Genomic DNA, 26,610 nt, shown 5'->3' with positions numbered 1-26,610 from the left:
GAATAGTTGAATTTATGTGTCATAATAGAACCCACTCGTACCAAGCTTTACTTTCTTCCTGACTGAGTTTTTAACTCTTCTTTTTCCTTCATTGCCACTACTTTCACTAGATGAAGTTACTTCTTCACTACTTTCACTTTGTTCTACTCTTCTTCTTTGGTGTCGCTTTTGGTAACTTGCCCTCTGCTTCAAGTTGTTGCATTTTTGCCTCATGTTCACCTAGTATGTTGTAAATTTTCCATGTCCTTTTTGCCTTTGGGCTCTGGTCGCCCATCTCAGGTAACCAATATCCTAGAAAGATTTTGTTATAGTTTGTATTTGAGTCTTCGCTTATTGTTTGCATGACTCTTTCCTGAGTTTCCGGTTCAAGCTCTTCAAATATAGCTTGTCCATATGGAATATGCTCGTTTCCAAATATATGTTTTTGTAGCCATTCTGGTTTTCTTTCCATGTTACCAATAATATCTTTTGTGAATGGGAAAGCTTTTACCCAATGTTTCAGTCTTGCGTCATTTATTTCTGTAGTTGGTTTTATTTTGTCAAGGAACATGTTTTTCAATACTAACATTTCATTTGGTACTGTCCATTTGAGTTTCTTAAATATTCATCCCTTCTCAGTTCATTGTCTGCAAAGTAAGTTTTTATGACATTTTGTAAACTTTCGTTTGCAAGGTCATGTACAATAGGTTCTCTTCCTTCTCTCTCCCTAACTTTCTTTCTAAACTCTTCACCAAATATACCATCTCTATGGTTCTGTGTAGTTCTTTGAGATAAATGTTCTAGAACGTCAGGTGTTATATTTCCATCAGCCATGTTCATTTCATACTGGTCCAAAATATCTGCATGTTTCATATCTTTCAATGGCATTAAAGCCGCGCTGAAAATACCAGCTATATCTGGTTCACCATTCACTTCCATTGCGTCTACAACTTCTTGGAATTGTGGTTGTAAGTTTATGAACCACCTATCCGGATTAGCTTTATGACCCCATCTCATTGTAGTTCCATAGTCTGCAGAAACAAAAGTAGGTTTGTTTCCATATTGGTTAGGTTCTGAATGAACTTTAAACAATGTTTCATTTCTATATGTTTTGTTGAAATTTAACCTTTTATTTTCACCGAGTTCAGCCAAAGATTGAACGTTATATGGTCGTAAGTAAAAAGGATTGTTGTATTTGCGTACACTTTCTTTCAGTTCTTCCATTCTATGCTGAATATTTTCATCTGATGTTGGAGTCTTTTGTATGTCGGCGAACATTTTTCGATATTCTTCTACTATGTCAGCCGAATTTTTCTTAGACTCTTGGAAAGATTCCATATTCTCCGCATACTCTTGTTGAGGGTCAAGATTTTTCGGCTGTTCCAAATCTTCATCTAGTTCTGTGAAGTTAGTTTCCAAAGGAGGGACTTGTTCGTTTCCTTCTGGCTCTTCTAGCTGTTGTTGCTGAACTATTTCTTCCATGTCTGGTTGTATCTGAACTTCTTCCTGTGGAGTTTCTTGTACCTCATCTGCTGGCATTTCATATATTCCGAGACCGTTTTTAACAAGTTCCCTATTTAAGTCATCCGCATTCATAACCCTTTCTTCTTTCGTTCCGTCTCTATTTTTTACGCGTTTCATGAAGATAGTTGAATTATCATTTATCTCTGACACCAAATATCTCGGAGTAAATTCATCCATGTCATTTGGATGATATGCTATTAAATCATATCCCTTAGCGAGCTTGTATTTTCCAGGTTTGAAATTATATCCCATTTGGTGCTGAACCATAAAGCTAAATAGGTTCGGGTCAGTATTTCCTTCCTTGAACTTTCTAATAGCTTCTTTATATCTGTCACTAAAGTCAAGAGTATCTGGGTAACCATAATTTTCCTTAAGCATTTTTAAGAATTCTTGGTTTCCTTGTTCTCTACTTCTTTTATGTCCTTGCTCTGTTTGTGGTGCAGTGTTTTGAACTGTTGGTTGTGGTGCAGTGTTTTGAACTGTTGGTTGTGGTGCAGTGTTTTGAACTGTTGGTTGTGGTGCTGGATTTTGAACTGTTGGTTGTGGTGCAGTGTTTTGAACTGTTGGTTTTGGTGCATGCCTGTGTCTGTGTCCATGTGACGATGTAAATGTTTTAGGTAGTCCTGGTGCAGGTGCTTCTCTTGGAGGGTTTGGTGGTATATAAGTTCCACCAGCTGGCACATATGTTCCATCTGCAGCATAATGTCCTACCTGACTTTTCGTTCTTAAGAAAGCATTTACTAGGTCTGTTTTGGTCTGTTGTAACTCTTTTTCTTGACTTTCCACAACAGTTGCTCTAACGGCGTCATAGGCACTTTGAACTGCCTGTCTCGTTGCTGCATCTGTTATTTTCGTCATATTTTGTGCTACTTCTCTTAACTCGTTGTCGAAACCTTCAGACTTCAGTTTCTTTCCAGATGAGAAGTCGTTCACTAGTTTCACCTTACTATGAAGAGCTTCGAAGGCGTTCTTAAAGTCAGCATTCATTAAAGCTTCATTTGAACTGTCTTCATCCGCTTGTATTTTTGTCCTTATTGACCCTATAAGTTGGGCTGCTTTGGCGTTGGCTTGGGCATCTAACCAGTCATTATTAGCTTTTATATATTCTGCGCTTTTCATTGCCTTTTGCATGGCTGCGTCGTTATTTTTACTTTCTTGTGCTAAGTTTTCATACTGTACGGTTTGGTTTTGCAACTGTAAAAGTTTTTCTGCCTTTACATTTGCTTCAACTTCTTTTTTATACTCATCGCTATCCATATATGTCTTCAGGGCTTTTTGTTTTATCTCTTCATCTTTCAGTACTTTATATTGAGTAGTATGGTTTTTCAAATTTATAACATCTTGTTCCATTTTTGCTACTTCTGCTGCTTTTTCTGACACTTTTTTCGCATATTCCTCTGTACTTAGTTCTTTCAGTTGTTCTTCTTTCTTCTTTTTCTCTACGTTTAACTCATTGAGTTTCTTTGTGTGTCTGTCATATTCTAGTTTCTTTTCGTTTTCACTTATTTGTTTCTGTATGTCTATGTTTGACTTTTTGACATCTGTTATTTGATTTTTGAGTGAACTCAAATTCATTTGACTTTGAGGGTTATAAGCTGTTCCGTCTGCAGCTCCACCATAGCCTGCCATTTTCGCTAAAAGTGCCGCTCTTAAACCTCCACTCTGTGCACCAATAACTCGGTTTAAAAGCATAGGGTTGCTTGACATTTGTTGCAACATAGTGGGGTCATTCATAATTTGTTGTTGCAACTGTTGTTGTGGTGTCAGTTTTACTATTGGATGTTTCAATGCTCCCTTCCTCTTACGTATATTCTTACGTAGCTTACGTGGCATTTTAAGTGAAGTTAAAAAGCGGTTTTTGACAGATGTTTATATGACACTATTTGTTCAGCACAAAAAACTACTCGGTCAAAGTGTTGTCAGTTTTGTAAAATAACCGTCCTATCTCATTCTATAAGGGGAAAAGGCTTCTCAAAGTTTACTTCCTTGGAACGCCCGTAACTTTTCCTGTAGCGACGATAGACCCTTACTTGTCCGGACAAAGTTATACTAAACATCTTCGGGGCTAGAGGGCACGAAGTGCCTGGAGGCCCCACTACCTTTTTTTTTTTTTTTTTTTTTAACCTATATAAATATATCAATAATCTAAAATGATTATAGTCTGAACTATATTTTACCAGATTATCAAATATAAGAGAAATGAAATAAGGCATAAAAATATCATAGCATAATTATTGGATAAATGCATTAATAAATTATTTATATCATAATGAGAAAAAATCAAAATAAGAAAATGAGCATAATAATAATTTAATTAAAAACAAAAACAATAAATAAAATGTAATTTTCGTTAATCAAAGTCATCAATGTCTTCGTCTTCTGATTCCCATTCGGACTTGAAAACTTGATAATCTCCTCCTGGTACACTCTGAATGAATTTTTTGTATTTGTTCTGTTTTTTAGAACCTTTTGTAACAGTTTTTTGTTTCAATATCATTTTGGAGTAACAATTCTCTTCAAATGATTTGACACAATCTTCTGGAAGTGGGGAAGATGTAATGCTTTTTGTATATCTCCGAGAAAATGCTCTGGATCATTCCATTCTAAGATTGCAACGTTAACTCTAATGTTAATGTTCTTCCAGGCTCTTGATTTGTCCAAATAGCATGCAATTTTGGAGTTAAACGCTTCATTCATGCAGGTAGATCCAATGGAAGAAACTTTGGAAACTATGGGTGTCCATTTGTGAACCCAGTCATAGAGCATGAATTGAAGTTGGATCGAATTGACACCTTTTTGCCATTCAAAGCATTTGTAATTGTGCGGTTCGCAAAAAGAATGATTGCCTACGTAATGGTAGACACAATTCTCCCACATTTTCGTACGTTTGTCAATATTTTCTTCGGCAAAACATGACCAAAGCCACATACTTAGGCTTGCATTCAGACCCCAGAAAGGTCTCTCTATTTTTTCAATCTTCTGAGTCTTGTCGTTGAAAACTTCAACTGTCTTATGAGAAGCTGAGAACTTTGTAAAATCTTTTTGAGATATTTTTTGATACATGACCTGGATCGAATCTTTCAAGATGAGAGACGCCAAATTCTTTAAAGACAGAGACACTTTTGTTATCTCGGTCTTTAATAATCTCTTTAACATCTTTCAAGATATTGTATTTCTTTAATTGCTTCAAGATGATTCGAGTTCCAGCACTTTCCATATTGTTGGAAGCTCCGGAATACTGAGCATGCTGTCTGTTTCCACCAATATGGTTGATGTTCACGCATGCAAGAACTCTTTTTGTGACAGCATCGAGCGCAGTTACTGTACAACTTGGCGAGTTTCGCCTGTGCGTCCATCTTGCATCAATGGATAAGTAACCACTGAAGGACTTTCTCGACAGCATTAGGGAAATACTTTTAAGTCTTCTAATCTTATCGTCACAAAATCTCTGTTGTCTCATGACACCACTCTTCACAGGGGGCTTAGTTCCACAAAGAGAAAGAAAGCGAGCACCTTTTGTATATGGCATTCCGGTCATTATGCAAGCACCAAGCATCTGTCGCGCTGAGAGTCGACGACGTTCGTGGAGTAAAATGTTATGCATTGCCTTTGTTTTCCGTTTTGGGTGAACAATATGGCCCATACAACAACAAAAAAATGAAATCCCGCCAAAAGTGAAAATTGAATAAAAAGTAATAATTAATAAATATATACTATATCATTAGATGAATATTTTGGAATAACATTTTAAAATCGAGGTTTTTCAATGGATAACGGTTCAATCAAAAATTTGACCCCATTTTAGAATCTACATTAAAAATGGAACATTTCTGTCGTTTCAAAATTCCAAAATAACGTTTCTATTCCTCTCAAAAGTAAAAATAAACTTTATTGGGGAAAAAATATTTTTATTTTCCAAAAAAAAAAGAAAACCTTAAATGCAAATCTAATTTTGATGCTTTTGTTTGTGATTTTTTGGATTTCGAAAAAAATTTGAAAATTCAGACAAGTTACCATTAACACTAATACGTTTCAGCGAGTCGGTCCCATCAGAGAAATTTTCATAAATCGGCGATATAATTTATTATTTCAGCAAAATATTCTCAGATCCAACTAGAATAAGGTCAAATTATACAAATTTAGCAAAGGCTAGTTATCCTACCTATTCAATTAACTTTAATTTTAAATAATTCAAGACAATTCTCAAAATTACCTTAATAATCGCGTTCTCTTCGCAAAATGACGATTCATCATTCACTACCAGCATAACTGAGGGCTTGTGCTCACAGAATAATACAGATAATTTACTTATTAATGCAAAATTTAGTACCAAAAGGTAATCATACAAAAAAAGTTTCTTTATTTTGATTGCTGATTTTATTTCTTCTAAAATTTACCAAATCTAAAAAATCTAAAATTGAATGCTATTGAATTTCATGTTTATGTAACATATACTATTTATTATATAAGGAATAAAAATTTTATAGTTTTAATCAAAAATAAAGGTGTACTAAATGCATACAAAACAAGGTATTTTTTACTCATCCAAAATATGTTAACAGTGCTATTTATATAATCAATATCCGAATTTCGAAATCATTTTGATGAAATCTTTATTTTAAAATTGAGTTGACTGTTAAAATCACCCGAGAAGAGGGATTATCTCAATGAAAAGTGCATAAAATAGCAAACGCACAAGATGGCACTATGCAGCTTTATATTGTTATACAGGATGAACATATAAAATGTTTGGAAAACACTTACTTCGTTCTACAAATGTGTATCTCTTTATATCAAAGATTCTTCTCAAATTATTGAGAGACTTCTCTCAAAAAAAGGAAAATTTGATAACTAAAAAAAATTATGGCATAACCTCTCGTTTTGCATATATATATATTTACATGGTCACAGAGCTTATTTTCATTGTCAAAACTTAAAAATTTTTAGTGGACTATACCCTTAAGATCATTGAATTTGATTTTTATATAAAATAGTTATATATTAGAAAATAATATGAGTTTATGTGATATTATTTTTCAGAAGATTTTGTGTTCTTCTTCAAAATTTTATTTTTTTATTAAAAAGAATCTTTACAAAATATACATTTACTTTAATTAATATTTAAAAACGTGCTCTATCAAAAGTTCCAAAAATTCAATATTTTAGCTTTTCTGAGGTGTCACTTTTGATGAATTTCTGTTTACAACATTAAACCTTAAATTTACCTATATTGAGTGTAATTTCACCCCTCAAACATTCTCACTAATAATTTCATAAGCCCGAAACTCGAAATCATTTTTCAAATAGAAGAGTAAATTACAAATTTCCCCTTGTCATTTTTTATTCAATTCTATCAGCCCTGATCGTAATAGAGTTAGGGTGGTGTATATATGGAGGCATTACCTAAAATTAAACTAGGTTCAGATTTTGTGCTCTTTTTCTGGAAAGGTTCGACCTGACCAAATATCTTGTATCGGCACGAACATCTTTTTTTAATAGCAAACAATTTGATGCAATAATAGTTTCGATGCCATGTGTTTAGATAGATTTCTAGGAATTGAGAGCGAACATTAAATAATATAAATGAGAAATGAAAATCTCAGTCTACAATTGAAGAAAATTATTGAAATAAATGCGTTGTAAAAAACTAACTAATCCAAGACATATATTTAAAAACTAATTGATATAAAGATATCTATAAAAATAGCATTTAAATCTAATATAAAAACATATACAAAATAAATAAAAAAATAAACAAAAAAATATAAAAAGAACTAAAGATTATTCCTTTTGTTTCCTTCTTTTGTGTTTGTGTTGGTGTTTAACTTCTTCATCTTGATTCATTGATTTTAATTTCATTTCTTCTTCAGTTTTCTGTTGTTTTTTATGTGTTCTTCTCTTTCTCTTCTTTTTATGTTCCAACTCCATTTTGTTGTCTTTTTCATCAATAGACTCAATTGGAGTCTTAAACACCTTTCCTGCTAAATAAATCAATGTTCCACACACAACAACAACAGCTCCAACAGATGCAAGAACTCCCCAGAAAGTTGCTTTCGTTAAATGTGTTCCCATGTATGAAAAATTCGGATTTACGCTGTCACCAGATGAATCATCTTTTGTTGCAGGAGTATGTTGAGCAATGAGAGGTGTTGGACGTATTATTTCCGTTTTATTTTCTTCTTTCATGTCAAATGCTCCATCATCAATTTCATCTGATTCTGTTTTGTATGAAACTGAAGAATTCAAATCAAATGGATCGGAATCGAAATAAGAATTGAACAGTTTGATGCTCCTCTTGAATCTCTCGAAGTCAGGACACTTGTAATACCCGTAATTCTTGTATCCGTGCTTATCAAAATATGAATAATTTACCCATGTTTTTGTGTCATTTTTTTCATTACAAACTGCGAATTGTTGAGGGTATCTAACATCGAGAGGGAGCTTGAACGTAACGTTATTTTCAGTCAGTTTGTACCTGAGACACTTAAGATTACCAGGGATTGTAGCAAATCCTTTTTCACAAGTATGAGAATATTTATATATCTGGAAATCAAAGATATTGCTATCACCGACATATCCATATCCTAGTGGGTTATAGAACATCCTATTCTTGCAGTAAGTGGTCGATGAATTGCAAGGTGGAACTGGAATATAATTTGTCGCGTTGTTTCCCCATGATTTGTAATCGAAAGAGCACAAATCTTTGGTATCTGTTGGATCATAGATGACATATTGAGAAGGGAAAGACAAATGTGGAGGTCCATAAGAAAATGAAACTAAATCTTTGGAATCTTTAGGAAAAGCTTCAGGATTTCCGAAGATTGTTGGCCTGAGATAATGATAGTCTACATCGTAGTTGCCTGTATCCAATAAAATGGCCATTGTCGCATCTGTAAATCTCAAGAAAGGTTCAGATGAAGATTGAACAAGAACAGAAGTCATAAGATCAGAATAAAACACTCTCTGCTCAAGATGTGAATAAACTTGGGTAGATTCGCCCCCATTTTCTAATTCTATACCGGCAGGACATGTATTTCCATTATCGTCTGTAATATTTTCATATCCGTAATGGCGAACACCGTATGCATGGGCGTGTGGAGTAATTAAAAAAACTCTTTGGATTCGAAGCTTCGTAAATCTGCAAGCGTTTGGATGGTAAGGTGTATATGAGTCTGCTGGATGATAATACTTGTAGAAAGAGTTGAGAAAACCTAATCCATGGATGCATTCGTGTAACATTGCATAGAAGAAGTTTGATGACCTAGCAGTATCATTTTGAACTTCATCTGGTGCTAGAGAAGGGTTTATACATATAACAGCTTCAAGCGGACGCTTTGATGTATCTAAATATTGAGTAACTTGTGTAACCGCGTAAAAATTGTCATTAAATGGTCGTGCAACTATATGGAAAACTAAATTTACGTTCTCATATGTTGTTGGAGGTATCGAATAATATCCTGTTAAATTTCGAGCTTTGATTGTTTGTTCTAGTGGATCTACTGATAATACGCGTTCTAAATACGATTTAACATTGTTGATAGTACCTATGATTCTATTACGAGTCGTTTCATTAAAAATATGTTCTTTTTTGCACGTGACTTTATATTCGCTGCTCGGACCCCATACAACATATTGCCCGATGGAATCGCATCGCATTGTATCTGTATTTGAAGGATTTAATAGATCGTAATCGAAATGAATTCGAATTTTTTGTCGATTTGTTCCTAAAAGCTTCCTTTTAGCCCATTTTTCCTCGGGCACCGGAATTGGCTCATCAGTATTATTGAAAATATCTGTGGCGCAATTCGGGTGCCCAAAGACGATGCAACAGAGAAGCGGGAGGATAATTTTTGAAAAAATTTGTATTGAAAAAATTGTTTAAAAAGGATTATAAATAATAGATATCATGAATGATATCTGCGATTTAAAATTTGAAAGATTCAATAGGTGCTTTGAAAATTGAAAAAGGGCAATCATAGAAAAAAATGTTAAAACAGAAAAAAATATTATATTTATAATTGTATAGTGTTTTAAATAAAATTTTGGTGATTATTATTTGAGAATATGAATCGAATAAAATCGATTATAATACTAATATTAAATATTATATGAATAAAAATTTTCTTGAAATTTTTCTTTGAAATATTTTCAGTTTAAATATTTCATCATAATTGATAATATATAATAATAATTTACATAAAAATTGAGGGCTATATTCAAACATATTCATAGGAAAATTGTGATTTAACGATAATTATCAGAAATTTTAATGTATTTCAGATATTAGAATACAAATAATTAGGCATTTTGGATTTTTCTAACGGTAAAAATTGAATTTTCCGTAGTTTTTACAAATTTGTATAGCATTTTTCTGGAATAGTTATATATAATATCGATATCTCATCTTAAAGAAAGTATTTTTGACTAAATATCAATATTTTCCAAAAATTCAAAAAAAATTATCGAAAATAAATGAGTGTTGATTTACCACATTATTTATTTGCTGATAAGCAATTGCTTTCTATTCCTAAAATCAACATAAAATCTGAGAAAAAAAAATTATGTTTTCGATAAATGGAGTTTATACACATAATCCAGTAACTTGGATGATTTGTAATGTTGAAAGAAAGTATATAATAATATTAGAACTCGAAAGTCTGTTTGCGTTGTCTGATTTTTGCGCGAAGATTGCGACGAGCTTCTCTCATTCTAGCCTTCACTTCGGTAAGCTCCTCTTCCTGGCGAGCTATAAGTGCCAAGAAGTCAGGATTTTGTACGTAATCGAATTCATTTTCTTTAGCTTCCATTTCTGGTTGCTCGAATTCGAGAATTAAGTTATGTTCTAAGAGATCTGCAGCTGATGGGCGGTCTTCTTGTGGAAGAAGGCACATAGTAATAAAATCAGCGATAACAGGGTCGGAAACTTTTGCAAGAGAAGCTGGCATATATCCGCCGCTAACTTTTAAGTAGATAGCTCCGATACCGACGCATTCTGAATAAGGAGTTTCTCCTGTCATCATTTCAAGAACGCATAAACCGAAAGACCAAATATCGGCTTTTGTTGTGTAATTACCAAGGTAAACCTCTGGCGCTGTATATGCTGGTGTACCCATGCATGAAGCAGCTTGGCCTGTTTCTGTAATCTTAGAAAGGCCAAAATCACCAATTTTAACAATGCCTTCACTTGCATCAATGAACAAGTTATCACACTTAAGATCTCTGTGGATAACAGGTGGATCATGAGTGTGGATATAATTAAGGCCTTCTAAAATCTGTTTGCACCATTTGCTAATAACGGATCTCTTTGGTGCCTTAACGACATCCGAAACGTATGCTCTGATTGTACCATTCGAAAAGAATTCTGTGATGAAAATCATTGAATTTCTTGATAAATCTCTCCAAGCTGAGAAAATTTTGAGGATGGATGGGTGATCTAACTGATGTAAAATTGAAATTTCTTGCTTAATTTGATTACTTTCGACTTCGTTAAACTTGTCAAGACGAATTTCGTTCCAGGCGACTTCAATACCTTCTTCTTGATCATATGCGCGGTACACAATTTTGTATGAACCACTTCCGATGAATTCGCACCTGCGATATCGCTTACATGGGTCCATGATGACTTCATTTGAAGGCTTCATGTTTCAAGCGACAATCTATTTTTTACACTGGTTTTGACAGCTTTACATAATCGTTCGAATAATTAAATGCTTCTATTTTAGTGATTCCGGAATGTACAAAGTAAATACGAACTTTTTGTCAATTTGGATTAAATTTCCAAACCAGATTGTTTTCAGATTGATTGATTTCTCGAGTTATTCGGTCGTGGCCTAGTCCTTAGTTTTTTAAAGCAATACTCAAATAATAAATACTGTTAATAGAAAGAAATACATGAAGATGAATGGAACAAATTTTATAAATTTATAAGAATGGTCATTCTGGGGTCTCTTGGACCTGATATGTAAACTAGTTCCATAACTACTCAGCCAAATAACCTTTAACTGCTTATTTATTCTAGGTAAATTATAGTTGTAGAACCTTATTTGCATTTTTTCACGAATTTTTGACAAAATGAATCTTCCAACAAATGAATATGTACCTAAGCCTGAAGATACAGCTGAATTAAGAGAAGAGTTTTCACGATCCATATTAAATGATTATTCTCAAATTCTTACATATTCTGCTGCTTATTCGATTACCCCTCATCGAGTTCGACTTTGCAAAATGATGGAAATTGCTCATTTGGAGCCAGACTACAAAAACTCATTGCACCAATCCGCAAACTAAAATGTTTACACGTAATACTATCCCAACCAACATTTTATTTGCAAAGAAAGATTCAATTACGTTCCAAAGTATTTATTATTAATATTATAACAAAATAATTGCAATTATGCATATTCTATAGGTAATTTTTAAATGCACAATTGAAATTGGTTAATTTAGCATAATCAATTAATCGCGAATATATATTTTACGATTATTTGTGTACCTTGACGTTATTAACTTGCTATATTGTTTATTTTTGTTATTATTATATCCCGCAAACGCTGATACCGTTGCTCTAATAATGATAAACGATGAACAAAGTTTGAATGCTATTTCTGAATCTAATAAATTCATTCTTTATGATGATAGAAATTTGAAATTTTTTTATTCTCTTTTTATCATCTCGCTGCATGAGCTCAAGCTTGTAATATGTTTAATAATTGATTCATATGCCCAAAGTGTAAAGCCAAACATCAATCGAATTTCCGGTTCAATTCAAATCTCAAACAAATTAATGAAATGATCCGAAATTCGAATTCAATAGCACATGGAATATACTTAATGCTTAATATATGCATAAAATTTATGAAGTTGAAAAATTGAAAATGAAATTCAAAGTAGGTCTTTCCAGAAATAGCGAAATCCACATAATTGAGCTGGTGAATGAAAATGAGTGGAAATGTAACCCCTTATCGAAAAAAATGCCAATTAATTTCTCTTTGTTATATTAAAAACGATGGTATTATGCTAAAGATAATGGTGGCAGCCATTTAATTATGATTAGCCGCATTTATTCTGAAAATAAAAACCCTTATGATAACGTCGAGAAATTTATCCATATGTTGTTGAATGGATATTGAATCATTTTATCTTTATTAAAGATTTTACACAAAAGCAGTAAAAAATTAGATGGCTGCTCAGCAAAGAAAAATTTAAAGCAACCCGTACAAAAAATTGAGGGAAATGTGTTTGATTTATTGACATCACTTTCAATGTCTGTCGCTTCTTTGATGGCTACTGATGAAAAAGCTGCCCTCCAGCTCTTAAGGGAGAAGGTAGCACCACTCAAACTCTCTAAGGGTGCTGAGGACAAGCTTGTTTCAATGTTCAAGGCTGCATTCTCAAAGGATTCCGAAGCCGAAATCAACTGGGACTTCGTTAAGCCACTCACACCAAACGAGCAGTTCCCATACGAGAACCTTGCTGAACCAGCTAACCCAGCTGAGCTCCTCAAGCAACTTGTCGTCGTTAAATTAAACGGTGGCCTCGGCACAACAATGGGCTGCACATTCCCGAAGTCTCTTATCAATGTCGCTGACAATGAGACATTCTTCGACATCACAGCACAGCAAGTTGCCGAATTCAACCAAAAGTACAACGTTGATATCCCACTTGTTCTCATGCACTCCTTCTACACAGATGACCTCATGAAGCCACACCTCAACAAGGTCAAGGGAGTCCGCGTCCTCACATTCAACCAGAACAAGTTCCCAAGAATCGATGCCGAGACTCTTGAACCAGTCCCAACATCCCCAGACTCACCTCTTGCTGAATGGAACCCACCAGGCCACGGCGATGTCTACCACTGCCTCCGTGATTCCGGATTACTTGATCAGCTCATCGCTGAAGGCAAGAAGTTCATGTTCATCTCCAACATCGATAACCTTGGTGCCAGAATTGACCTCAAGATCCTCAACAAGGTTGCTACAGAGAACAGATCTTATGCTGCTGAAACAGTTCCAAAGACACCAGATGACTGGAAGGGTGGCATGCCAATCCTTTACAAGGGCCGCGTAAAACTTCTTGAAACAGCCCAGGTTCCAAACGGCCACATGGACGACTTCAAGAACATCAAGATCTTCGACATCTTCAACTCCAACAACATGTGGGTTAACCTTGTCACACTCAAGAAGGCTCTCGATGAGGATACACTCGTTCTCGATGTCATCAAGAACCGCAAGGTTTACAACGGCCGTAACGTTATCCAACTCGAAGCTGCTGCTGGCTCTGCCATCCAGTCATTCCATGACTCAATCTCAATCAAGATCCCACGTTCAAGATTCCTTCCAGTTAAGTCATGCAACGAATTACTCATGGACCGCTCCGATCTCTACGTCAGAAATGGTGGTGAGTTCATCCTCTCTCCAAAGAGAACACTCACAACACTCCCATCAATCAACCTTGGTCCAAAGTACCAGCACGTCTCAGAATTCGAGAAGAGATTCAAGGCTATCCCATCTCTCCTCAATGTTGACGTTCTTGAAGTTACTGGTGATGTTACTTTCGGCCCAGGCGTCGTTATTGAGGGCAAGGTCCACATCAAGGGATCTGATGACAAGCCTGTTACAATTGAAAACAGACACCTCAAGGATGAGACTGTTACATTTTAAACATTCGATTTTTATGTAAATTTCTTTCCTTTCTTTTTCTTTTTTTCGATCATTCCTCATAAATTAAATTTCTCGTAATTATTTTGTAGAAATTATCTTCAATTTTGTTTCATTTTTTAATAAAATGTTAAATTACTCTATGATGGGTCATAACTTCTGAAACATATCCCGATTAATTTAAGGTCAATGAAAAATGAGCCGATTTCAAGTTATCGATTAACACATGCCTGTCCAAATGATAATTCCGAGTCGCTATCAAGCAACCTAGCGGAATTTGGCGGAATCATTTCATCGGCGTTTTGCAAAATACAACTTCAAACTAACTTAATGATTTGGACAAAAGAAGTTAATCAAACACTAAAAGCTTAGACAATTCTCGGCCAAGAAAGAAATATTGATAAAAATTTAGTTAATTTAATGATAACAATACGTTAATATAAAATATTTTATTACAATTCCAAATCAAATCTTACATATAACTACAAAAATAAAGAGATTTCAGAAATTGAAATCACTGAAGTCTGGAATGGCGAAAGACTTTCTCTTCTTCTTCATTCCTTTATCAAACATCGCAAATTGATATCCGTTGTCGCATACTGTTCCCTGGAATTTGATAATCTGTGTTTTCGGATCAATTAAAGGTATCTGTGTTTCTGGTAAGTGTGGCGCGTCATTAGGGTTGGCATTCTTAACGTATTCATGTTCAAGAACCTGTTGAATATTATTTCTTTTATATGGGTTAACTGTAAGCATTTTTGTAATGAGATCCCAAAGAACAGGGTCTGCTCCATCTGGCATTTCAAGCGTTGTGCTTGCAATTGCACGAACAATTTCGAACACGTTATGTCCCCAGAAAGGAACTTCTCGGAAGCTCATTTCGTATAATGTGACTCCAAGAGACCAGACATCTTCTTTTCCTGGGTCAATAGTATCTTCTTCGTCTTCTTCCATCTCAAAACAATCATCTATGACTTCCGGAGCTTGATAAATAGGAGTTCCTACAACCATAGCGGCACTCTGAAAAGAGTGACCAATTCCGAAGTCAGAAATGAGTGCTGTGCCATCACTTTTCAACAAAATATTTGCCGGTTTAATATCTTGATGAACAATGCCTTGAGAGTGAAGAAAAGCGATACCTTCTACAATTTGCTTAAATAAAGCGCGAGTTTCGCTGAAAGTAAATTTTTTGCCACTTTCGAGAATTGATGCTATATTTCCGCAATTTGCGTATTCAATTACGATGTATGCAATTGATCTTTCCGGAATATGGATAACTTCTCGTAGAGAAATAATGTTTTTATGATGTAACATCCTCATCGTTTCAATTTCTCTTTCTAATTGCGAAATACCTGATTGAGTACATGAAAGTTCTTTAAGGTGAATACGTTTCATCGCATAATATTGGAAGTTTACTTGGTCTAAAGCCAAATAAACTTTTGCAAAAGATCCTTCGCCAAGAACGCATTCAAGCAAATATTGATTTACTTGCTTAAGTGAATGGACATTTTCATAATTAGTATGCAGCTCCTCCTTCCCGAGAAAACTCGAAGGGGAAGTGGCTAGTTTCATCATGATAAAAAAGTGACTGAATATTTTGAGAACTCCCCATCGATAAAACAATGGCTATTTTATGCAAATGTGAGAAAATGGTATATCATCGTGTTTACTTTAATAATTACATAATTTTACAAACTCTTCTTTGTAAACTAAATTTTGAATTGAATAAAAAAATTGATAATTTTGCCATAATATTGGATGATATCCAACTGCAATTAATGTGGCCTCGTTTCGAACAAATTCCGGTACGATAACAAAATTGAATCAAAAAATGGAGTTTAGATTTGTTCGTCTTCCTTTCAAGCGAAAGCCTGTCATTTTAATCGATAAATGAGAAGCTTCACATTTGTTCTAATGATTTTGTGAAGCACAAACAAGTAAACTGAGTGTTAATATATAATATTAATATTTATCAATTAATATTTTGAAAGAATCACTACTATATTTCGTATTTATTTTCCATGCATATGTCATTTTTTAGTACTTTTCGAGAATTATTGGATATCGCATCGAAAATAAAAATTTTGATCGAGAGTAACTATTATCTGTTGTGCCGTTAATTTGCAATGCCTAATGTCATTATGAAAATACAATTATTCTTTTCAATCTTTCACCTAAGGCGAATCAAAATTATTTGCCTTCTGAAAAGAAGGCAAAATTAATAGAGTAATATAAATATCAGCTAATGGGTATGCTATTTTTGGTTCGTAAATAGAAGATTAAATGGTCCGCTTCGGGTGTGTTTTTGAATGAACGAAAAGAATTTTTATGCTCCGTTTTCATCTGGATCCTCTTAGTACGACAGAGGAAGCTCAAGCTTTCCCTGACGTTCCTGTCGTCCCGGAGAATTTCCAGTTTAAGAGGAGCTACTTACTAGGATCTAAAATCACTCCTACACCAAAAAAGAGCAAATCCGCATCAACAGTTGTTACAAGTGATAACGAATTTGATTATATTACATCAGACGAGTCTATTGATGACGACGAAGAGTCCGAACAAACGAATACAGATAAATCACCATATGAGAAAATTCTTGGATATAGAAAGAATGACGAAGGAGATTATGATTACTTTGTCAAATTATTTAATCGCCCTTACAGGGACTGTCGCTGGGTCAAAGGCGAAGATTTTTACCAATATCCACAAAAGCAAAAGAGTGCACTCAAGTTTATTAAGAAAAATCCATTACAGACATCTCCACCATTTTATGATCCATCGTACGATGAAATTGATAGAATTATTGCGATAGATACATCAAGTGAGCCACCAAAATATTTAGTCAAGTGGTCATTGCTAGGATACGAAAACTGTACATGGGAATCCGATGTTGATCAAGAATCTATCAAGGAATTTAACAAGCGAAATACAAAAACTGAAAAAATTGAAGCCCCACCAGATCCAGCCAAATTTGAGCAACTCAAGGAATCACCAAAGACAGAGAGTGGTCTTGAGCTGTTTTCTTATCAACTTGCAGGTATGAATTGGTTAAGACATCGATGGTACAACAATACGAACTGCATTTTAGCAGATGAGATGGGTCTTGGTAAGACAGTCCAAGCCATATCATTTTTAAACTACGCACATACTCACGAAGGCCTCCAAACTCCATTTTTAATAATTGCACCTTTAGTTACCTTATACAACTGGTTACGCGAGTTCAACACATGGACAAAATTAAATGTCGTAATTTATACCGGTCCAAAAGAAGCTAGAAACACAATCCGCGAACATGAATTTAATTATGAGGACGGAACGGGTCCAAAGTTCGATGTATTAATCACCAACTACGAACTCATCATCAACGATACAGAAGTCTTCTCCCAGTTCAATTGGAGCTTTTTAATTGTTGATGAAGCCCAAAGACTCAAGAACCAGAACTCCAAGTTATTCTCTGCATTGGCCAATGTCCATAGTGACCACAGAATTCTTCTTACAGGTACTCCCATCCAGAATACTCTTGAAGAATTAGTATCCCTCCTAGAATTCCTTCACCCAGGCGAATTCCAAGACCTCACAGCTGCAGAAACAGCCGAAGATGTTTTTGAGCTAAGAAAGAAGCTCGAACCACATCTTTTACGACGTCTAAAAAGTGATGTCGACAAAACTATTGCTGCAAAGAAGGAAACAATCATCGAATGCGGCATGACGAAATTCCAGAAGCAAATCTACAAGGACATACTTGAATCCAACGCTAGATTCCTTACAAAAGGAGCTCATTGTTCTAATATTGCGATGGAATTACGAAAAGTTTGCATCCATCCTTATTTGGTCAAAGGTGCTGAAGAGAGGATTCTTCAGGACTTCCCAGGTGCAAACCAAAACCCTTCAATCCTTCTGCAAGCGATGATCAGAGCATCCGGAAAAATGATTTTGATCGACAAACTTTTGCCAAAACTAAAAAGTGACGGACATCGAATACTTATCTTTTCCCAGATGACAAATCTATTAGATATCTTAGAAGACTATCTAGCGATGAAAGGATATCAAAGCTGCAGGATCGATGGCAAAGTAAAAGGCGAAAAAAGACAAGGAATCATTGACAAATTCAATGAACCAAATTCCGAATTATTTGTTTGTCTTTTGAGTACTCGTGCAGGTGGCATTGGTATCAATCTCAACTCCGCTGATACTGTCATCATCTTCGACTCAGATTGGAATCCACAAAACGATCTCCAAGCGCAAGCAAGATGTCATAGAATTGGCCAAACAAAAACTGTCCAAGTTTACAGATTATTAACAAAAGGAACTTACGAACAAACAATGTTCGATTCCGCGAGTAGGAAGCTTGGATTAGGTCATGCCATTCTCGACAAGATGCCTCCGAATAAAGAGATCGACATGTTACTAAGAAAAGGCGCTTATCATTTACTGAATGATGTCGAAGAAGATAATTTCGATGAACAAGACATCGAAGACATATTGAGTAAATCGAAAGTCATGGTTTACAATGAAGCGACATCAGGGTCATTCAGTAAAGCCAATTTCGATCTCGGAGATGATTCAAGTCAAGTAGACATAAACGATCCAAATTTCTGGGAGAAATTGTTGCCACAACAACAAGAGCCAGCTGTTGTCGAAGAGAATTTGTACGATGACGGAAGAATGAGAACGCGCCATCAAAAGACACAAGGAATGAATGACGAAGAAGACCCTGCTTTGGATGATGGAACATCAAGAGACTGGAAACGCGCAGAAAGAGATAAATTGCAGCATTTGTTGCAATGGTACGGCTGGGACAGATGGAATGATGCAAGTAAATTGGTCGGATTGAAGAGAAGTGTCATTGAAATCAAATTGGCTGCAAGAGCAATGTTAAGAAAATTGTTGAATGCTGAAACAGATCTCAGCCAATATACAACAGCAAGAATGTTATTAGATAAAGCTTGTTCGAAGGAATTCGATCCTAATTTCATTGGCGATGATGATGCAATTGCTGTTGATGATGATTTCATGAAACAACCTGCAATGATTGATCCTGAATTCGTCATGGCAGCTGCAAAGAAAGGAGGTGCATGGATAAAGAGAATTGAAATGCTTTATTATCTTTGCATGGCTGTTGACAAAGCAAATCGTAATCCAGAAGAAATCTTTGTCCCTACAGTTCAAGGAAACTCTCCAACATCATGGTGGACAGCTAATGATGATAGATATTTAATCTACGGAACATATATACATGGATTTACTCGTACAGAAGAAGTTTTGGCTGATGACGACCTCAAATTTACTTATAAAGGGGATGACACCAAAGAACCCCCCTCAACAACATCATTAACACCGAGGTTACGCAAATTAGCGCATGGATTAAAGAGATATCTAAATGGAGAGTCAAGGAGATCTGATAATCAGCCGAGCGAACCAAATGCTCCTAAAAACAAGATCTGGCTGAAAAGAGATAAATCAACTGTTCTCCAACACATGTTGCATGGTGGAGTTCCTCTTAAAGAGAACGGAGATCATGATTGGGCCAAGTTCAGAGAGATCTGCGGCTTCAACGACAAAACAGACGAACAGATGCAGAAATACGTCGAAGAAATGATGGATACAGGATCAAATGATGACAACTCGAAACATAATGACAAAGACGATGACGACGCAAAGGATGATGAAGAGAAATCTAATGAAGGAACAGGTCCTGCTGTTACAGCAACAAGAATCAAACAGAGATTCGAGTCATTGACAAAACTAAGACAGATTTTCCTCAAATACAGTGAACAAGAAGTTGCTGAATATTTCTCTTATCTTCCAAGATGGAGAAATGTCCCGAGATCATGGAACGACCACCTCGAATTCGAGTTCTTCAAAGCAATTTCGCAGAGAGGATGGGGTGTTTGCGCGGACATTTTGAAAGGAGAAACATTCAAAGGAGTTTTCGAAGGCGACAATCTCCCGAATTTCTTCACATCTGATGCAAGAGTTATTCGAAGATTGAACACCATTTTGGACTATTTCCAGAACAATTCCCTTGAAAGTCTTCGTCTTAAAGAAGCCACGAATCCAAAGGCCAAAAAGAAGAAGACAAGTAAAGCTAAAGATGACGAACTCGAGATGCCAACAATCGAGAGAAATCCTGATGGTTCTCCTGTCATGCCTTTGATGTTAACTTCAACAGCATGGATCATCTCACTCGGCCACATTGTCACAGATAGAACTGGTTTCCACACTGACAGATACATTTATCCAGCCGGATTCAAGTCAACGAGATTGTACGCTTCGACATTGGATCCAACACACAGAGTTAGATACAATTGCGAGATCATTGACAATGGAGAAGCAATTCCTTTGTTTAGAGTTTCAATGGAAGACAATCCGGAAGTTAAATACGAAGGAAACTCTCCGACATCTCCTTGGACATTGATATTGAAGAGAATTCTCGAGTTGAGAACACAAACTCCGAAAGCTCTTTCTATTTCTGGACCAGATATTTATGGTTTGGCACATCCAGCAGTTGTTTATTGCATCCAGAACATGGAAGGTGCTGACAAATGTGTCAACTACATTCCAAGAGTTTTCTCAACAACGAAGGCCGCTCCTAAGCAGGCGAAAAGAAGATCTCACGCAGAAGAAGGTAACCAAGAAGGACATCAAAAGAATCCAGGTGATGGAAGTCAGACTCCAAACGGACCTCCTCCACCTCCTGGATCTCCAAATAGAGCTTTGTCATTCTTAGGAAACAAATTGCCACCAATTACATCACCACAATTGTTGCAGCAGTTGATACAGAACAAAGTCTTGCAGATAGGAAAACTTCCTCCACAGCAGTTGCAACAGATTCAACAGCAGCAACAACAACAAAGAAAAGCTCTTCAAGGTCCAAATATTACAGTCACTACTCAAGGAATTCCTCAACAACCTCCAACTCCATCTGCTTCTACATCAAATCCTCCTCCTACTGTTCCTCCTGTTTCAAATACTCCTCCTGCAACAGTTCCTGTATCAACTCCTCCTTCTTCTTCACAGCAGCAGCAACAACAACAACCAATAATTCCAAAGCCTTCGGTTGTTCCGAAACCTTCTGAAGATCAAGATTTGTGATTTTATATTTATATATATATATATATTGTAATTTGTAACTTTTTATCTATATATTATTTTATTTGGTTATTATTTTTATTCATAAAATATTTAATTATCAACAACTTCCTTCTTGGCTTGCTAAAATGAATATTCTCAGTCGATTAACTATAACGTTTTCGCTATTTGGTCGGTGCTTTGCTTTACAAATATTTTATAAGGATTTAACAGAATAATCAAAAATTGTGTTGGAATTTTTTTTTGTAAAGTTACAACATTTGAAATGAGTGTTACTCTGAATTTCGAATACATTGGTGCTCACATCAATGATTATATTTAAAATGAAAATTTCTATGATATATTCGATCTCAAAGACATTAAAACAATCATGAAATATTCAAAATTAACAACAACTCAGTTCCTTTCTCTTCTCGAACTATCATCACCAACTATCAATACCAACGAATTATATACCTGCACACGAAATGCGAATGTTACTATCCAAAACATCGACGACGTCTTTACCGTTCTTAAAGCTGTCAAAAAATACATGAAATTCAATATATTTGATGATATTATTGATTTTTTAAAGGAAAATGATAATGAAATGCATGATTATGCAGAAGAAATCATAAAGCTTGAACAACAAATTAAAGAACTTCAAAATGAAAAGAATCAAACTCAAGAAAACAGTGATCATTCTCTAGATATTTTAAGTGAAACATCATCATCTGATGAACCTGAAGAACTTTGTGCTAGAATCGATATAGAAAGTATTGCAAGTGAAAAAAGAATACTTAAACTTGTTGTTATGGGTGATACGGAAGTTGGCAAAACATGCTTACTGAATAGATTAATTAAAAATGTTTTTACAGTTAATACTCCAAAAACAATTGGTTTATGTTTTTCTTATTATTACATTCATAATCAAAAAGGACGAATACTACTACATATTTGGGATGTAGCTGGAGAAGAAAAGTATCGTACAATTACTTCAAATTTTTATAAATCGACAGATTTTGCACTAATTTGCTTTGATCTAACTAATAAAGCCAGCTTTAAAGATTTAGAGAGTTGGTATACAGAAATTATTAAAAATGCAACTCCCGGTATTAAATTTGTTATCGTGGGTAATAAAAAAGATTGTGATGAAAATAGAGTCGTCACATCTGAAGAGGCAATGAACTTTGCCAAATCTCATGGAGCAGCATTTTATATTGAAACATCAGCAAAGACAGGAGCAAACGTTCGCGAACTCTTTTTACGAATTGCCCAATGATATTTTATTCCAGAAATCGGATCTCTGGCGGTTTAATTAAACCTTCTAAGTCACTTCGCTTCTTCTTCTTCAAAGCAATCATAACTCTGATTCTTAATATTGCATACTATTACTGTCCTGTATAAAGGTATTCTGACTATATTTGACTATGTGAAAGGTAATACAAAGACGAAAATATTCCTATATAATTAGTACAATTTAAACAATTCACGCCCGTATAGGTAGCGAGTAGAGGCGACCCTTAAAATTACAAAAATATAAAAACAATGTTGTATAAGAAAATTTTAAAACGTGACAGAAAACTTTTGTAAAAGATATTGAAAATAAAATTTAAAAAAATTTACAATTTTACAATATCTTTTTAAAAAATTAAATGATATTAGTGTGTCTTTTGGTGTGTATATCAGAGTCTGTGATCACACCAAACAACATATCATCGGATTCATTCAAGGATGTCTTCATGAAAATAGTCAACGAGTCTAAGAATAACAATTTTGTGAGTGGTGCAGTCTCTGTCAACTATAGAGGACAAAACATATACAGCGATGTTACTGGATTCTCAGACATATCGAAACGAAAGATTGCTAACAACGAAACATTGTACCCATGGTCGTCTGTCAGTGCAGTCTTAGTTCACGTATCAATCATGCAGCTCTACGAGGATGGTAAGCTCGACCTAGAAGACGACATCAAGAAACACCTCGGTAAGAATTTCTTCAAGAGGATGACATACGAAGATCCAGTAAAGATCATCAACCTGATGAACCACGACACGTGCTGGGATGATACTGCAGAGAAATCGATCGTCCCCGGATCTAAGATCGATATCGACCTCGAGGACGTCATCAAGAAGAACGAGCCTAGGCAGTTCTGCAGACCTGGGACATTCGTCTCTTATTCTGACTACGGTCTCGCCGTCGAGGGTCTTATCGTTGATAAAGTTTCTAATATGAAGTACTCCGAATACGTCAAGAAGAATATATTCGACAGACTTGGTATGAGAAGATCTTCGATCGATCCTATGCGGAATGACATCTCAGAAGATATTCTCGTAAACGAAGCTAAACCTTATGCATTCAACAGCAAGAGAAACAGAATCGAAGAGACCGAGTACTATTCGAACCAGTTCTACCCTTCTGGATCAGCACTGTCGACAATATCTGATCTCTCGATTTTCGCAAACGCGCTCGTCGGTACGAACAACTCGACACCACTATTCAAGAATATCTCTACTCTTTCTGAGTTTTACAACATAACGAAGAAAGACGAGAGGATATCACATGGTCTTTTCCAACAATACTACTCGGGGAGGATAAAAGGATACGATCACCGAGGAAACAATGTTGGATACACAGCATACATCTCTCTCCTTCCTGAATACGGATTCAGTTATGTCGGAATGTCGAACCTGCAAGACGAATATGTCATTTCAAAATCATTTCATCGCACACTATGGGGACTATATAATCCATCAAATGAAAAAGTTATATCTTATTATATAAGTAGCTATTATCGTCCAACAAATATTGTTCACAGAGGTTTCTTCAAACGTCATGATCTTAACAAACATTATCAACTTCTTATTTATGATGGAAGAAAACAATTCTCATTCTTAGGTGATATTTATAATATTTCGGAGGATAACGTGTTCACAAATAGTAACATTAGCAAATGGCCGTATACTGGTAAATATCAAATTACATTTACACATAATCAAGAAGGACAAGTCAATGGGTTATGCATCTTAGACGAATGTTATGAAAATTTTGACTATTTTTCAACATTAAATGATGATAACTTCTTCAAATCGGATACTTTTCTGTTTGGTTTAGATATTTTTCCTTTAACAATAGGTTTGGAATTATTAATATTTTTAAGATGTATAGAATTTCCTATTTTTGCGCTCAGATTTCTAATAATCCGAATTGTGACCTATACATTGATGTTAATATCATTAGTGTTATCTCATCGAAACTTAATACAAAATAGAATTTGTGTGAGAAGAAAAGTTTTAGCTATTATTTATGGACTAATTACATTATATTGTATTGAAACGTTTTAATAATCGTGCATATAATATTACATATTACATGTTTTATCAAGATGTGTAAAATAAATCACATATCTCATGACGATGAAAGTGAAGACTTTTTAATAGAAGAATTTAATAGCAATGATGATAAATACTGGCGTGATGATGGTCTGGCACCTGTGGATATTTTGTCAATATTCATTTTAATTCCTTTGTTAATTGTATATCCTAAAACAGCCAGTAGTAATGAAGTCCTCTGGTTGTAATATATATATATTGTATAAATTGATTATATGACAAAATTTGATAAATTAATTATTTGAATTTTGAGGGAAATGAAAAATCACAAGCAATCGATTATTTTCGATTCAAATGCTGGATAACATTAAAAACAAAAATGATCATATGCTTTAGAAATACCTTTTTGTCAACACATGTCAGATGGGGAAATCTACTTCCCAAGTCAGGGAGAGTTGAATTTTATTTGGACGAAAATATATCCTTTACAAAGAAAAAAAAATCTGTTTTGTCAGTTATAAATACAAAATAAACTAACTTTTGTCCTTATTGTGATAAGTTTAAAGCACCTGATCATCTTTTTATAAGGTTGACAAAAACCCCACAATATCAAAAACTTTGAAAGGCCAAAATATTATTAGTGTTAGAAAGCTTACAAATATATACTTTCTGGCAAATAGAGTCTCAGAAAGTCCCCAAACGATAATTTTTAATTTCCGCACTATATATACAATAATTCAATTTTTTTCATGTCCCAAAACAATTTGGAGGGTGTGATATCACGTATACACCTAGGGTGAAGCTCAAAAATTTGAGGTATAATGATTATATTACATGTTTAGTATAGGGTGTCCAAAGGTGTGTTTAGCACAAACCTGAATACTGCAAATAGAAATAAACAAGTTACATATATATAAAGTTTATTTAAATATAATCACCATTGGATTCAATCACGCGTTCGCAGCGATCGATCCAGGCTTGAAAGACACGCTTTAAATCATCATGAGAAAATTGCTCAAATTGCTCTCTTACAAAATTTTCAAGATCATCTGGACTCGCGAATTCGCGTCCTTCAGCTCTCTTTTTTAGCGTGCCGAATAAATAAAAGTCAGAGGGTGCAATATCAGGTGAATAAATTGGGTTTGGAACAACTTTGACATTGTTTTCCACCAAGTAATTCATTACCTTATGACTTTTGTGAACTCTTGAATTATCAAAATGAATTGCAAACTTTTGTTTTTTGTTTGGATTTCTCAAACTCATCAGAATTGATAATTTGAGTAAGAACATTGTCAATTAGATACTGAGCATTCATCGTATTAGGTTTTTGAAGAATATCAATTGCGATGATGCCATTCACGCCCCAAAAAACCGACAACATCTTCATTGGTGTGTCAATTTTTTCTTCGGGAATGTTTGCGGATTTTCATCCTTCGGGATCCACATGATTTTGGCTTCTGTTGCATATTGAAACCAAGACTCGTCCCCTGTTACTAAAAAGCGAAACTTCTTGGATTGATACGCACCCAATATAGAGAGGAGCTCTTTCGAAAATTGGACTCTAGATTTTTTTTGAACTGAATTAAGGTTGTGCGGAACCCAACGTGTATACGCTAGTTTGTAGTTCAAATAATTGTGCAGATAATAACTGACTGTTGTACGTGGTATCTTTGTCATCTCCTCTATCCTTCTGAGTGATGCTCTTGGGTCTTCATCTAGCGCTTGAAGAATTGCTTTGATTTTTCTTTGATCCGGCGATTTTTGTCAATTTTTATGATGGGCGCCTTTTTGTTCATGAAGTGATACATCCTAACATGATACGTTACGTGGAATAGCTAGGAGCATCCATACCGAAGCATTTTACCAATGTCTCGTAGATTTTTTTACAGTCTTTGCATTTTTTTGCAAGAGCGAGGATGTTTTCTTTATGATTCATTAAAAAAATGAAAAAAATCCCGCCAAAATTTCCCGCGAAACCGCCTCTTGTCTCAAAATTCATTTTATATCCCGGCATGGCGCCAAAATACAACATACTCATTATATACATATAT

At 34.9% G+C, this 26,610-nt stretch overlaps 10 protein-coding genes and 2 pseudogenes across 12 annotated transcripts, besides 7 other annotated features; 5 read left to right on the top strand and 7 right to left on the bottom strand.

The window, feature by feature from the left end:
* Positions 1-1,053: part of a mobile genetic element that runs on past the window's edge.
* Positions 134-996, bottom strand: TVAGG3_0321550 (annotated as a pseudogene). The gene has a single exon. A coding segment is annotated over exon 1 (863 nt).
* Positions 1,054-1,407: 354 nt separating the features above from the next.
* TVAGG3_0321530 (protein of unknown function, DUF4106 family) lies at positions 1,408-3,336 on the bottom strand (the record flags this gene model as incomplete). The annotated part of the gene is made up of 1 exon (XM_051230176.1): positions 1,408-3,336. A coding segment is annotated over one exon (1,929 nt), but the record flags the coding sequence as incomplete, so codon positions are not given.
* Positions 3,337-3,615: 279 nt separating this feature from the next.
* Positions 3,616-6,462: a mobile genetic element.
* Positions 4,715-5,146, bottom strand: TVAGG3_0321520 (zebrafish ch211-108c17.2-related family; the record flags this gene model as incomplete). Its single annotated transcript, XM_051230175.1, has 1 exon — positions 4,715-5,146. A coding segment is annotated over one exon (432 nt), but the record flags the coding sequence as incomplete, so codon positions are not given.
* Positions 6,441-6,462: a terminal%2Cinverted (terminal inverted repeat of Kolobok-1_TV transposon ID:TVAGG3_0321510).
* Positions 6,463-6,673: 211 nt separating this feature from the next.
* Positions 6,674-6,711: a mobile genetic element.
* Positions 6,674-6,711: a terminal%2Cinverted (terminal inverted repeat of Banshee-A3 transposon ID:TVAGG3_0321500).
* A 466-nt stretch (positions 6,712-7,177) lies between these two features.
* TVAGG3_0321490 (regulation of choline O-acetyltransferase protein) lies at positions 7,178-9,405 on the bottom strand (the record flags this gene model as incomplete). The annotated part of the gene is made up of 1 exon (XM_001326681.2): positions 7,285-9,159. One exon carries the CDS (start codon positions 9,157-9,159, stop codon positions 7,285-7,287), a length of 1,875 nt encoding a protein of 624 aa, XP_001326716.1.
* A 361-nt stretch (positions 9,406-9,766) lies between these two features.
* TVAGG3_0321480 (STKc WNK domain-containing protein) lies at positions 9,767-11,168 on the bottom strand (the record flags this gene model as incomplete). The annotated part of the gene is made up of 1 exon (XM_001326682.2): positions 10,146-11,120. The coding sequence occupies one exon, from the start codon at positions 11,118-11,120 to the stop codon at positions 10,146-10,148; it is 975 nt and encodes a 324-aa protein (XP_001326717.1).
* A 386-nt stretch (positions 11,169-11,554) lies between these two features.
* On the top strand, positions 11,555-12,131 carry TVAGG3_0321470 (uncharacterized protein; the record flags this gene model as incomplete). Its single annotated transcript, XM_001326683.1, has 1 exon — positions 11,575-11,790. One exon carries the CDS (start codon positions 11,575-11,577, stop codon positions 11,788-11,790), a length of 216 nt encoding a protein of 71 aa, XP_001326718.1.
* A 618-nt stretch (positions 12,132-12,749) lies between these two features.
* On the top strand, positions 12,750-14,182 carry TVAGG3_0321460 (UTP--glucose-1-phosphate uridylyltransferase family; the record flags this gene model as incomplete). Its single annotated transcript, XM_001326684.2, has 1 exon — positions 12,765-14,162. One exon carries the CDS (start codon positions 12,765-12,767, stop codon positions 14,160-14,162), a length of 1,398 nt encoding a protein of 465 aa, XP_001326719.1.
* Positions 14,183-14,311: 129 nt separating this feature from the next.
* On the bottom strand, positions 14,312-15,737 carry TVAGG3_0321450 (protein serine/threonine kinase protein; the record flags this gene model as incomplete). The annotated part of the gene is made up of 1 exon (XM_001326685.1): positions 14,661-15,734. The coding sequence occupies one exon, from the start codon at positions 15,732-15,734 to the stop codon at positions 14,661-14,663; it is 1,074 nt and encodes a 357-aa protein (XP_001326720.1).
* Positions 15,738-16,415: 678 nt separating this feature from the next.
* On the top strand, positions 16,416-21,355 carry TVAGG3_0321440 (histone methyltransferase activity (H3-K4 specific); the record flags this gene model as incomplete). The annotated part of the gene is made up of 1 exon (XM_001326686.1): positions 16,488-21,251. The coding sequence occupies one exon, from the start codon at positions 16,488-16,490 to the stop codon at positions 21,249-21,251; it is 4,764 nt and encodes a 1,587-aa protein (XP_001326721.1).
* A 263-nt stretch (positions 21,356-21,618) lies between these two features.
* Positions 21,619-22,509, top strand: TVAGG3_0321430 (Golgi to endosome transport; the record flags this gene model as incomplete). Its single annotated transcript, XM_001326687.1, has 1 exon — positions 21,619-22,509. One exon carries the CDS (start codon positions 21,619-21,621, stop codon positions 22,507-22,509), a length of 891 nt encoding a protein of 296 aa, XP_001326722.1.
* A 373-nt stretch (positions 22,510-22,882) lies between these two features.
* On the top strand, positions 22,883-24,571 carry TVAGG3_0321420 (beta-lactamase family; the record flags this gene model as incomplete). Its single annotated transcript, XM_001326688.1, has 1 exon — positions 22,883-24,571. One exon carries the CDS (start codon positions 22,883-22,885, stop codon positions 24,569-24,571), a length of 1,689 nt encoding a protein of 562 aa, XP_001326723.1.
* An 832-nt stretch (positions 24,572-25,403) lies between these two features.
* Positions 25,404-25,431: a terminal%2Cinverted (terminal inverted repeat of Mariner transposon ID:TVAGG3_0321400).
* Positions 25,404-26,610: part of a mobile genetic element that runs on past the window's edge.
* TVAGG3_0321410 lies at positions 25,484-26,606 on the bottom strand (annotated as a pseudogene). Its single transcript has one exon. A coding segment is annotated over exon 1 (1,123 nt).

The sequence above is a fragment of the Trichomonas vaginalis genome, chromosome V, assembly GCF_026262505.1.
Source record: "Trichomonas vaginalis G3 chromosome V, whole genome shotgun sequence".
Classification (NCBI taxonomy): Eukaryota; Parabasalia; order Trichomonadida; family Trichomonadidae; genus Trichomonas; species Trichomonas vaginalis.
Note: the sequence above shows the minus strand (reverse complement) of the source record. Positions and strands in the feature narration are given on the sequence as shown.